This window comes from Garra rufa, chromosome 6 (genome assembly GCF_049309525.1).
Source record: "Garra rufa chromosome 6, GarRuf1.0, whole genome shotgun sequence".
Taxonomy (NCBI): domain Eukaryota; kingdom Metazoa; phylum Chordata; class Actinopteri; order Cypriniformes; family Cyprinidae; genus Garra; species Garra rufa.
In genome coordinates, this window is record NC_133366.1 from 10,592,007 (window position 1) to 10,604,688 (window position 12,682).

General features: G+C 38.0%; 2 protein-coding genes across 2 annotated transcripts; one reads left to right on the forward strand and one right to left on the reverse strand.

Moving 5' to 3' along the window:
• The first annotated feature begins 600 nt into the window (after positions 1-600).
• On the forward strand, positions 601-3,142 carry LOC141337096 (uncharacterized). The gene is made up of 2 exons (XM_073842853.1): positions 601-738; positions 2,506-3,142. Exon 2 carries the CDS (start codon positions 2,551-2,553, stop codon positions 2,695-2,697), a length of 147 nt encoding a protein of 48 aa, XP_073698954.1. The 5' UTR covers positions 601-738; positions 2,506-2,550; the 3' UTR covers positions 2,698-3,142.
• Positions 3,078-12,372, reverse strand: srd5a2a (steroid-5-alpha-reductase, alpha polypeptide 2a). Its single transcript, XM_073842852.1, has 5 exons — positions 12,048-12,372; positions 9,720-9,883; positions 9,534-9,635; positions 9,282-9,432; positions 3,078-3,346 (listed from the first exon to the last, which is right to left on the reverse strand). Exons 1-5 carry the CDS (start codon positions 12,320-12,322, stop codon positions 3,280-3,282), a joined length of 759 nt encoding a protein of 252 aa, XP_073698953.1. The 5' UTR covers positions 12,323-12,372; the 3' UTR covers positions 3,078-3,279.
• Between the last annotated feature and the right edge of the window lie 310 nt (positions 12,373-12,682).

The window sequence follows — 12,682 nt, forward strand, 5'->3', positions numbered from 1 at the left end:
ACAAATATGCTACTTAAGACTGGTTTTGTGGTCTAGGGTCACATATAATATTTTAAACATGGTTGGACTGAATTTAAATATTTAGGGAAAAGAAGAATTTTCGTAGTAATATTTCTAGTCAGGACAATTATCGGCTACCTATGTCTTCATCGTCAGGACCCAAAATGGTGGCTTCGTGAGTAAAAAGCAAAGTCTGAAGGTGAGTGAATATTTCTAGAAATAGTTATAAGCATGTTCACATTTAACATTTTATCACCAAACAGGTGTTTAATTTATCAACCCGCCTATTTACGTCTAAACCTGTCAACATGATAAACGACAGCGTTGTACAATATTACTACGTCTGAAGTTGTGTAAGAGTATTATTCACATGTATTAGAGAGACCGGGGCAAGTTGTCACTCTGTTTAAATGGCAGTAAATGTGATGACAGTTGCCTATAACAATCTATTTCCCTTGTTTGCATCTTTTAATTTCTATAGACATGGGTAGGCTCCGGAACTTCTGGCATAATTATAAAGTGCTGCTTGTAATGGGCTCTGGCCTTGGGTTTGTTCACTGGGGTTGGTACTCGATCAAATCCAATCCATTGCTGAAGAAGGGCAGAGAGGAATATATTCCCGAGCCAGGGATCGTGTCATACGTCGCTCCGTCCCCACCGCCTCTTCCTCCATTACCCGAGAAGAGCAAAAAGAAAGGGACCAAAGACAAGGAGTAACCGCAGCTGCTACTCAGCAAGGTGGGAAGAGTTTAATGTCTACTGTTAAAGAGATATATAGTCCAAAAATTAACATTGTACCATCAGTTACTCACACTGAGAGCTCTCAGCTGTTATATTGCTGCTAGAAGATCCTAAAGAGAGTTTGTTTTTCATCCTAATGTGAGAAAGTCACATGGCTTTGGATTGAAATGAATGAGTAAATGATGACATAATTAATTTTTGACTGGCAATGTGTGTGTAACTTGTCCTTGAGCTTTGTTATCAGTCACCTCTGACACAATTTCTATTTGTTTACACAAGAATATGAATGAATCTTGCTCTTTTTTTCTGTTGCAAGTGTGTACATTTAATCTTATCTGTAAAGATTACATGTATTTTTCAAGGTAAGGTCATATTCTGTCAAAGTGTAATAAGTACTATGTTTATTATGGCAGTTTTTAAAGGGGAAAATTGCCATAAGATGTCCAATTTTGTAAATATTTTATTATATTTATTTGTTCTTTTGAAATGTCTTTTTAATTATTTTTTTCAAATGAAGAATTTCCAAGTTAAGCTTAATCAAAAATCAAGCTTTTTTTGATCCAAAGTACTGAATTTTGAAATATTTTTACTATTGAAAATAACTGTTTTTTATTTGAATAAAACTAGTTTATTCCTGTGATTTTAAAGCTACATTTTTAGCATCATTACTCCAGTCACATGATCCTTCAGAAATCATTATAATATTCTGATTTGCTTATTATTATTATTATTATTATTACTATGTTGAAAACAGCTGAGTAGATTTTTTTCAGATTTCTTTGATGAATAGAAAGTTAAGAAAAACAGCTTTTATCTGAAATAGAAATGTTTTGTAACATTAGAAATGTCTTTATCATCACTTTTGATCAATTTAAAGCATCCTTGCTAAATAAAAGTAAAAAAAATATATATATACTGACTTTAAGTTTTTGAATGGTATAGTGTATAATGTTACAAAAGCTTTTTATTTCCGATAAATGCTGATCTTTGGATCTTCCTATTCATCAAAGTAACCTAAAAAATATACTCAACTGTTTTAAATATTAATAAAAATAAAAATAAATGAATTGAACAGCAATTCAGCATATTAGTATGATTTCTGAAGGATCATGTGTGACTGAAGACTGGAGTAATGATGCTGAAAATTTAGTTTTGATCACAGGAATAAATTACATTTTAAAAGATGTTGAAATAGAAAGCAGGTATTTTAAATAGCAAAAATATTTTGCAATATTACTGCTTTTGCTGTATTTTGAATCAAATAAATGCAGGCTTGGTGAGCAGAAAAGAGACTTCTTTAAAAAAACATTACAGATCTTACTTAAATAAAATCTTAATAACTCAACATAAACAATATATTAATCTAAAAAAATAATATTAAATAATATATTACTTATTATTTATATACATTTATTAATTTAATTAAATAATTATTTTAATTTCTTTTAAGTTCTAATTACAAGGAATATAAAACCCACTATATTTGCAAACATAGTGGGTTTTACTTTTATTACGCTATCATAATAATGATAAGAATAGCCTAACACATCCTAGTTTGTGCAGTTGATGTATTTTCTTCAGCTTGTCCAATCCAGTTCATTCAGTTCACTCATTCATTTTCAAGGACACAACAGCAACTGTCTGTGAAGTTGAGCAGAGTCTATCTTTATGCAAATAACTAAAGATCACAGCACTTGTATCAGCTGCTCGTGTGCCAATAGATTAGCCCTTTTTTTCCTTACTTTTTCCCTTGGCATTTTGCAGGTTCTCCTCTTCTGAAGACGTTAGCGTCCAGTGAGGACAGAAAAGATGAGGAACCATAGCTGGCTTAGGAAGAACTGGTTTTGGGTTGCCGGTAGTGCATTTGCTGGTATTCATTTTGCCACGTGGCTCCTGCAGAAGGCGATGAAGAGTTCGGTGCAGACTGAACGGCAGCTCAAAAGCAGGGAGGAGTAAAGGCAAAGAATGTCTGGATTTGAGGGGTTATAGGAGTTGTGTGTGGTTTATCGCAGTTAATTTAAGTGCTTTGTTGTCTGTCTGGTAAAAAGATAATCCACACTCTGCTTCTGATGCATACATGTATGGAAATCTTTTGAAAGTAATTGCATTTTTTTTTATTCTGAAACCGAACCTGTTGGTTAGAAATACCAAGTGATTAAGCATTTACTATTAAGAAGCGTTTCAGCTCGGTGGACTTTGAACGGCCGCGTTGCACGGTTTGTGTTTCTTAAGCACCAGTGTCACTTGACCAGTTATAATCATTTATGACTAAAGTGTTTTATGACAGGTCTATGTGCAAATGAGAATGTGTAAATAAATGACCATTGTCCACTATGTACAGATGTAAACAGGTTTTTAATAGTGTGTTTAAAAAAAATAAATACAAAATTTCTGAAATGTTCCCTTGTGTGAGATGTGGTTGTGCGTAGGACTTGAAGTAACAACATCAGCACTTGTAGTTTCGTAATGTTGCAGTGTTTAAGCTTGTTCTCATGGGCTGTATATATATTTTTCTTCACTTTAAAATGTCAGACTTTGTTATAGCAGGAAAGGGATCACAGCCTTTCTTGATTTGGGGTAATCTTTAAATTTCTCCAAGTAATACCTGTGAAGAAAACACAAGGCATTTAGATAAAAACATAAATCCTTTATTATCCATAGCATAACTTTGCTGGATTCAGCAGGGTTATTATAGTTAACTGAAAATACAACCATGAAAAGGTACTTAAAATAAAATAAACATGAAATGAAATGAAATAAAATAAAACATGAACTATTTTATTTTCAGCTAGTTGGTCAGACAGCATTTCTCATTTTCATTTAGTTCCACTTGGGGTATAAAATAACCAAAAATGAATGAACTGAAACTAATAAATAAAAATGAATAAGAATATGTAGAGACAGCCTATAAAAGGAAAAACTAATAAAAATGACAAGAACACAAAATTACCAAAACTTTAACTGAAATTAAAGTAAAAGCAGAACATAAATTAAATCTAATGCAAAATATGTAACTATAATAGTAAATCAATAATGCTACAATAACACTGTTCTGGGCTGATTTAAAAAGTCAATCACCATTAAAAAAGCTAATGCTGTGGTTTTTATCAGTATTTTTTAAATGAATGATATTTATATTTAAAAAATATAATTTAAGGCTTAGTTACATTAGTGTGTTTCTGTTTTTAAAACTAAATTTTGCTATGGTCGTTTACACTACTCAACCCTCGGAAGCGGAGACTTTCGAAAAACGCTGCAGACCCTGTTCTTTAGTTTGAATACTCTGGGGAAGCGCCTGTTTACACTAGTGCATTAAAACAGCATTTTAAAAGGAAAACGCTCCATGTCTATACTGATTTCACTGCGTTTCAAAAACGATCTCTGTGCATAATACACAACCAAAAACGCATGTCACATGACCATTTATAATGAACGTCAAGGATACGCAGAGCGAATGTGGCAGCCACACTATTGTTTTCAAAAGTCTTAGTTTTGGTCCGTTAACACAGAAATGCCACCCCGGAGTTTTCAAACTAAAACGAGGTCTGCAGCATTTTCGAAGGGTCAAATTTACACCTGTAAAAAGTGTAAGCGAAAGGCATAACTGTACCAAAAGTTATGTGGATTAAAATTAAAACGCACTAGTGTAAACGTAGTTTGAAATGCAACCTCCGGAATTTTCAAACTAAAACGTGGTCCGCAACGTTTTCGAAAAGTTTCAGTTTTCGAGGGTTGAAAATACCGGAGTAGTGTATGACAGGCGTAACCATAGCTAAAGTTTATGCTTTTTAAAATGAAAATGCACTAGTGTAAACATAGCATGAAACGCAACCTCTGAGATTTCAAACTAAAACGTGGTCTGCAGCATTTTTAAAAGTCTCCGTTTAAACAAGTGTTAACTCAAACTGTTGCAGTCTGTCAGTCAATGTGCTCCACGGCTTTGAGAGTCAAAAGTACACCGACAAAACCAAATTAAATCCTGCGGGTCGTGACAGTACATTGAGTTCTTAACACATGAAACAATTGTTTTCAGACATTTCTCTCCAGTTGCCAGCCACATGAATCTTGTCAAAATGAAAACAGGAGCACTGCGTCAATATAAACTATTATCAGCTGCTTTAGTTTGAGAGTAACATAGTAACTTTGTGGATGAGTGAGATTGTGTATTCGTCCCTTCAGTGATGGTTTCCCATAATAAATGACTAAAATTGCTGGCATGCAAGTCTGAAATTTTTATTTAAAGCATTTGAACAAGCTTAAACTGCTTATCTTGGCAAATAGTAGCTCCACTGTGATTTAGGACAGTGCTGATTGTGCGACGACAATACTGCTATTAAACATCTTGCTTCTACTTGTCACCTGATATGCAAATATAATGGTTAATGGGTAATAAGTGCTTGAGCAATTGCGAGTTTGTATGTCGCAATTCTGAATTTTTTTCTCTGAATTGTAAAATATCAACTTGCAATTGTGAGTTATAAAATCCAATTTTGAGGGGGGAAAGATTTATATTTTCTCAGAACTGTTTATATTTCACAATTCTGACTTAATAACTCGTAAATGCGTGTTAAAATTTGTTTTGCAAGAAACTGAACAGTATTTGTATCATTTTTTTACCATGTCCAACTGTCCTAAGCGCTTTCACAACAGCCGGCGCACTATGCGTCAGCGTGCTCTGGCATAGTAGACGCATGCACGGATGTGATCTGTTGCACATTTACGACACTCATCGTTTACGCAGAGAGATTGTGGGTACGACGGCTACTCAAAATGGTAAATTATTGTGCTTATCCTGATTGTTCCAACCAATTAAAAACTAAAAGATTACGTTTGCTTGTGCAAACTCATCTGGGAGTGTTGACTTTTCACAGACTCCCAACTTTTGAGCCTGATCGACTGAAGTTATGGTTGATTGCTCTTCGCCACGCGCCAACTGTTGTGAACGTGCTCAGGACAGTTGGACATTGCGGTGGATCAGAGGTTAAAATTGATAATTATTGTCAGTCCATTTAAACTTAGAACAATTAACAGCATTTGCACACAACATTGATCCCTCCAAACAAACTTGGTCTCCTTTAATTCAATATCTGAAAAGGGGAACTGATTCCTGTTTCTCTATATCTCTGTCTTAAAACATGAGAAACTAATGAGGAACATTTAGTGTTCTTTTATATAACTATGAAGTGCATATCCTGTCAATCTTTGTCAATTACATCGGTTATTGAAATATGTTTTTTCCCCTCTCTTCCAATGCATAACTTATTGAAAACATTTAAATCTTTATTTTCTTCATTCTTATTAACATTTAATTTACAGTAAGTTACCATGTGTTTTGTTCTATGCAACTCCATTGTTGCCATTGCTGTTATCAGCTGTTATAATTCTTGTCTATATGTTATTAATTTACCATTTCATTTGCAATTGGTTAAGGGAAAATAAAGGTCCCTCTCTCTATTTCTCTCTCTCTCATCCTAACATTCACCCTCCCCCCCCATCTCTTATCCTTTTGACTTGAAAAAATTTTATCTGACCTGAAATGGGAAAGACTTGTTAAAAAAAAAAAAAAAAAAAAACTGCCACCGGGTCTGGCAAACAAGGCTCTGGGAAGACAACCGGCTGAGGCACAGACTTCTGGATCATTGTGAACATCCTGTACTCCGGTCTATTAAGGAGAGGCCGTGAATAGGTCACATGCTAATGCCCTAGAAGGGGCCTCCCTAAGACCTATGATTCAAAGGAAATGGGTTCACATTTTATCTTGCGGTATTCTCCCATCATGAGCTTGAAATAATACAGTCTCTCTCAATTCTCTCTCTCCCTGTCCTCTTCTTATTCTCTCTTCTCATCTCCCTTTCTATATGTCACAGTTCTGTCTGTTTGTTGACTTGGTTTCTCCCATTGTCTCTCCCCGTCGATCTGTCTGCTTTGGTTTTGCCTTCGTTTGTCCTGATCCCGATCACCTGTGTTTGATTATTAGTTAGCCTTTATTAACCTGTCTTTTAGCTCAGTTTCCTGTCGGTCCTTAATGTTGTCAACGTGTGTGAAAGCTTGCTGTGTTCCTGCCTGTCTCATCTTGAAGATTTATATTAAATATAGTTGTTATTTGTATCTCGTCTATCGTCTTGTCTTGTCCAGCATGCACCATAACAGAAGGACCGACCGAAACAGTTCACAGCGTTTTCCCCTGTGTTTTGTTTTTCCGTTTTGTCTCAGTGTTTTTTTTTTTTTTTCTTTATGGATCCCACCATCCGAATCCTTCTCCTGGAGCAGGGGGATCGCTCTCTAGAGCCGTGAGCGACAGAGCCAGAGTCCTCCACGGCTGATCAGGTGCGTGAGCCGGCTTCTACATCCGCGACGGTGGATTGCAACGTGGAGCAAGTGAGGGAAATGGAGAGCCCTGCCCACTGCACCACCGCTGGGGGTGAGATGGATCTGAAGTCTGGGGATTTAATTGACTTTTTTTCCGAAGTCTTGGAGAATAACTCTTGTGACTTAATAGACTTCTATACTGAAATACCTATCTATCATGTCCAACCTGTCTGTCAGAAATTCCCACCCACCCCCCCTCTGCTGCTCATGTCTCCGTCTGCCTGGCCACCGCTGTCCCCTGACAGCCCCTCTGCTCACCCTCAGCCCACCATCAGTGCAGTGGGCTCGCCGCAGGGCTGCCAGCTTCTATCGGTGTCAGGGCTGGAGGATCCCTCAGCTCCGCCTCCAGCCTCAGAGCCCAGATCTCCACCTCAGCCCTCCGACCCTGCGGCTCCACCACAGCTCTCAGCGCCCTCATCTCCACCGTCGCCCGTCGGTCCACCAGCTCCACCGGGCTCCATCGTCTCTCCGGCTCCGCCTTGGTCAGTCATCGTCCCTTTGTCACCTCAGCACTCTGCTCCTCCGGCTGTGCCTCGTCACACTGTCCCACCGGCTCCTACGGACTCCTCCCTCCCTCCGGCACAGCCTCCATCCTCTGTCACTCCGGCTCCGCCGCGGACCTCCGGAACTCCGCCTCGGTCGCCAGAGCCTCCAGTTCCGCCTTGGCCCTCCGGATCCGCGGTGTCGCCCTGGATCTTCGGCTCTCCGCCTCGGGCTCCTCTGCCAGCTGCTCCGCCTCTGTCGGTCGGCCCCATGGAGTCGGCGGTCCTTCCTCCACCATGGCTTCTCCCTAAGTCGGCTCCCCCGTGGGCCGTCATCATGGCTGCAATCTGGGTCCTGCTGGGTTCCTCCTGCTTCGGGTCCCTGCTGTTTCCTCCCTTGCTCCTCCCACCGTTGTCGCCTCCTTGGGTTGCGTCCTCCGCCGAAGCCCCCTCCCTCATGGACTCTGTTTTTCTGGTTTTCCACCCCTCTTGTCTGTTTTGTTTTTGTTTTTCTACGGCGCGGGGACGCGCCTATTCGGAGAGGGGCGTAATGTCACAGTTCTGTCTGTTTGTCGACTTGGTTTCTCCCATTGTCTCTCCCCGTCGATCTGTCTGCTTTGGTTTTGCCCTCGTTTGTCCTCATCCCCGTCACCTGTGTTTGATTGTTAGTTAGCCTTTATAAACCTGTCTTTTAGCTCAGTTTCTTGTCGGTCCTTAATGTTGTCAACGTGTGTGAAAGCTTGCTGTGTTCCTGCCTGTTTCATCTTGAAGATTTATATTAAATATAGTTGTTATTTGTATCTCGTCTATCGTCTTGTCCAGCATGCACCATAACACTATCTTCCATTTTTCATTTTCTCTCCCTCCTCACTCTTTCTTTCCCTGTTTAAAGATTTTGTTTTCTAGCTTTATTATTTATTTATTTACTATATAAGCAATATTTTCAACTTCAAGATGGCGGTGGTGACAGCAATGGTAACAAAAGGAAAAAAAAAGAAATCTGATTATACTTTGAACTTTACATATATTCAAATGGAAAACCCCTTTTTTTCTCTCTCTCTTCTTTTTCTTTATATATATATTTTTTTTTCTTTTTATTCTTATCAATAATAACAATGGATACATGCTGGATTTATATAATATATTATTACCATTACTACTACTGTTATTATTATTACTTATTTATATTAACTTTTTCTCACATGTATTGAAAGGTGGGGGAGTATTGTTATTCAACACATTGCATGTATGTCCATTTGTTTGTCATTGATTTTTGGTTTGTTTGTTTTTAAATTATATTGTCTTTTGTTATGTTTATTGTCAATAAAGGGAAAAAATTGATATAAATACTGTTCAGTTCTTGCATAGACCAATTGTTTTGTGTGTTAAGACCTCAGTGTATCGTCACAAGCTGCAGGGTTTAATTTGGTTTTGCCTGTGTATGTTTTTTTGACCCTCAACGCCATGGGTCCCATTGACTGCTATTATATGACTGACAGACTGCACCGGTTTGAGTTAAAAATCTTTGTTCCACTGAAGAAACAAAGTCACCTACATCTTGGATGCCCTGGGGGTAAGCAGGTAAACATCAATTTTTTTTTTTTTTTGGGTGAACTATCCCTTTAAGGCTGCTCAATGTAGGGCCCTCACTAGATTTTGAAACAAGGTTTGTGTTAGTTGGTACAGCACCTGTGATGGTGGTAGGCTCGAGGCCCAATGGAGCAGATAGTGAACAGAGCAAAGGAGAAAGCAGGAAAGGACCAGCAGGCCACAGCATATCCACACCATTCAATGATCTCCCCAAAGAAATTAGCACCAGAGACCAACTCAAACATTCCTCCTAAAGAGAACATAAGACACAATTAAAAATCAATCTTTTTAAGAATATGCCATTCACCAAAGAATATAACAAAACTCCACTCATCCTAATCAAATACTGACCTCTAGGGATTTTATAGCTGACCTCGCCTGGTTTCCTCAGGTTTCGTAAAATATAGTCACTGTGGATGTTGATGGCCATTCCAGTGAAGAATATCAACAAACCTGGAACGAACATTCATGTTAACTGAGAGTTTACATTCAAATGAATCATGCAGTTCATCAAAAAGATCTAATGGTCTACTATACCAGTGATGAAGCGAATGTCTCTGTGCCATTCGCTGTGGTACTGAGTGCAGTGGAGCATGTAGTGACCCTGCAGATAGCCATTCATAGAGCAGAAGATGATCGCGCTCACCACGATGTACAGAGGAGACGGCCTGCCTTTAGTCAGCATAGAAAATATAAAAGTCCTGCAGGAACAGCAGAGTGTGAGGAAAGTCATTTCATAATTTACAATGAAAAACCATTAATGGGCCTTTCCATAATTTTACAACCGCTTATATTTGATGGTTTCTTCTTAGATTTGTTCTCATCTTATATTCTTGAATTAACGTTTATTGCATTAGTTTAGTGTTCAGTGTTTAGTATTTGTGTCTCAAAGTGGAAATGAAAGCACATGGTCATCCGAGTACATTATATTTATTTTATAGGGAACAAAAAGGGCAGTTTATTCTTGTTTAATGTGATTTTTCTGAACTCTGCTTGTCTCCTTTCCCTTTTGTCATGCAGCCATATGGGAGAGAGAACAATTAGGGCGAGTTACTCGAGGCTGCTTGTTTTGTTGTTTTAGTAGCCAAAATGAAAGACCAGATACGTGAATGCCCGCTGCCCTTAGTCTGATTGTCCAATACAGTACAGCATCTACACAACACAGTTGTTTTACTGTCTTGCAACTGCTGTTGCAAACCACCGGTTGCACATGCACCAGTATTTAGGGCCTACTTCAGTTTGCAGAAAAGTAAGTTTTCTTCATGTGGCTTTTTTTATTACCACATTTGTTGTTGGTGGTTGTCAATGTATGTTAAAGGTAACCCTAAAAGATTGTTTGTTTATTGGACATTTAAGCTTGGTTGCTAAACCAAAAATGTTGTGGTAAAGTTCTGCAATAGTTGCTGTTTTTGTGTCTATGCGACAGGATGTTTATTGCTTTTTAAGTTAACAAATGACTGTATTCTCTCTTAAGATGTGTCAGCAGACACTTACAGGATATGTTTGCACAAAATGCCGAAACCGAAATAGACGCTTAGTTGAAAACATGGCAAAATTTTAAGACCGCGCTCAGCTGAACTGCTTTCCAAGAAAACACAAACAAAACACGACGGCTCTGTCGACGGTGGTTAAAAAAAAGCTGAAACCGAACATAACGAGTCAGTGGTCGCGATCGTATATATCTATGATCGCGATAGCATAACTGTGGTAAAAAACAAAACAAAAAAAAAAAAAAAAACAGCCGAAACCAAATACGCAACATGCTAGAACGTTGCTATGGTTACCATAGTGTCAGGTGTCAAACAACGCAAATGTGAGAGTGAGATCTGTTCCGTACACAAACGAAACAATAATTTAGATGATTAAATGTACAAAAGCCTCGACTTAACATCCTCAAGGGTAACTTATTGTTACAAAAGATTTTTCCTTCCTGTTCATTGTACTGGACTGAGTTGCACCATAACTGAAAAAGAAGCTACTAATCTAGAAAACTGTCTAAAACTGCACTTCATTAGCCTACTTACTTATAGCCTACATTCATTATCTTTAGACATCCAATGTCCAAAGTACATCTGTGCAGGTCATCATGCCTTAAATCAGTCATTTTCACTCATTTACCCATTTTGACAAGTTCACAAGTCTAAGTACACCACTTTGTCTAAGACTAAAGCATAATATTTTAAATGTAGCCGCTGCTGAAGATGAGCGCAGTCAACAATCTGTTGTTTTTAAATGATTAACTATTATAAAAATCAGCTTTAAGTGTCAGCCTTAGAAAAGAAGAAAGTTATTTTTTCACGCAGTATATTACAGGTATTTTGAATTTAGGATTTTGACCTATTATACTTTTCCAAATTGCAGTGCATTTTACAACTAATTCTATTTTATACACCACCTTCCTATTGCAAAACTCCATCCCAGCAAACAGGGGACGTCCCCCGGACGTTGCGAAAGTCCGTTTAGGTCCGCAGTACGTCCGCTTTATAACGTTCGCTGACGGACGTTCGGAGGACGTCTATTTTTGCATTCTATTTATTTGTTTTCTCTTTATTATATATTAAACAAAAAGGCATCTAAGCTTGCTCAATTCTTTCTCTATACTATCCGTTTTCTATTTATTATATAATTATCAAAAAAAAAAAAAAAACTGACTGAAACCCTAGATCAATTCCATATCATAAAAAAGCGTCTGCTAAATTAATTGTAAATGTAATAGATTTGATATGTTCAGTATGTTAATCTGATGCAGCTGTACTTCCCCTAAACATTCTTAGGAGAAATTGCTTGGCAGTATTAATTAATCTTGCACTTGTTATGCCATTGTTGGCATTAATGCACTAGTCTACATGTGAAATAAGCTCTTACCTCTGAAAGTAGTGCAGGCAAAAGGTCCAGAGCACTACATGTTTTCCTATCCCCGGCAAACTCTCTGTCGTCAAAAACAATAGCACAGGAACTAGGAATGATGGAAGTTCCTGAATAAACCATCCTGCCTTGGCTGAGACCATCATCCCAGGGGACTTTGTATTTACATAGCGTCCGTACGGAGTGTGTTCGTTCATTTGCTGCAGAAGGTAAAGCAAACCACCGACTACAAATCCCCAGCTGCAATAGTGAATAGCGTTTTCCTGGCAATGCATTGCTGCTTCTCTTTATGTTTCTCAATGCACTGCAGTGTTCCCCTCTCTCTATTGTGGCTTCTATACTGAAAAAGAAACCACCCTCATGTAAAACCCTTGGGTTCCTCCCACCAGATTTTATTGGCTCGGTATGCGCGTGAAATGTGATGTCCATTCCACTAGGTAAGAGCAAAAAAACATTTGAAGTCAATGAAGAAACACAAGAATCCAATGACAGCAGTCATTAGAACATTGTTATTTTTAATCCAAAAACTTGTGAAACAAAAAAACAATACAGGAAAACCCTTCATATGCAGTCATTGGTAGTTTGAATTCTTGGTCTGAAGAGAGATTTTTCAGACTATGAATCTGTTTAGTGTA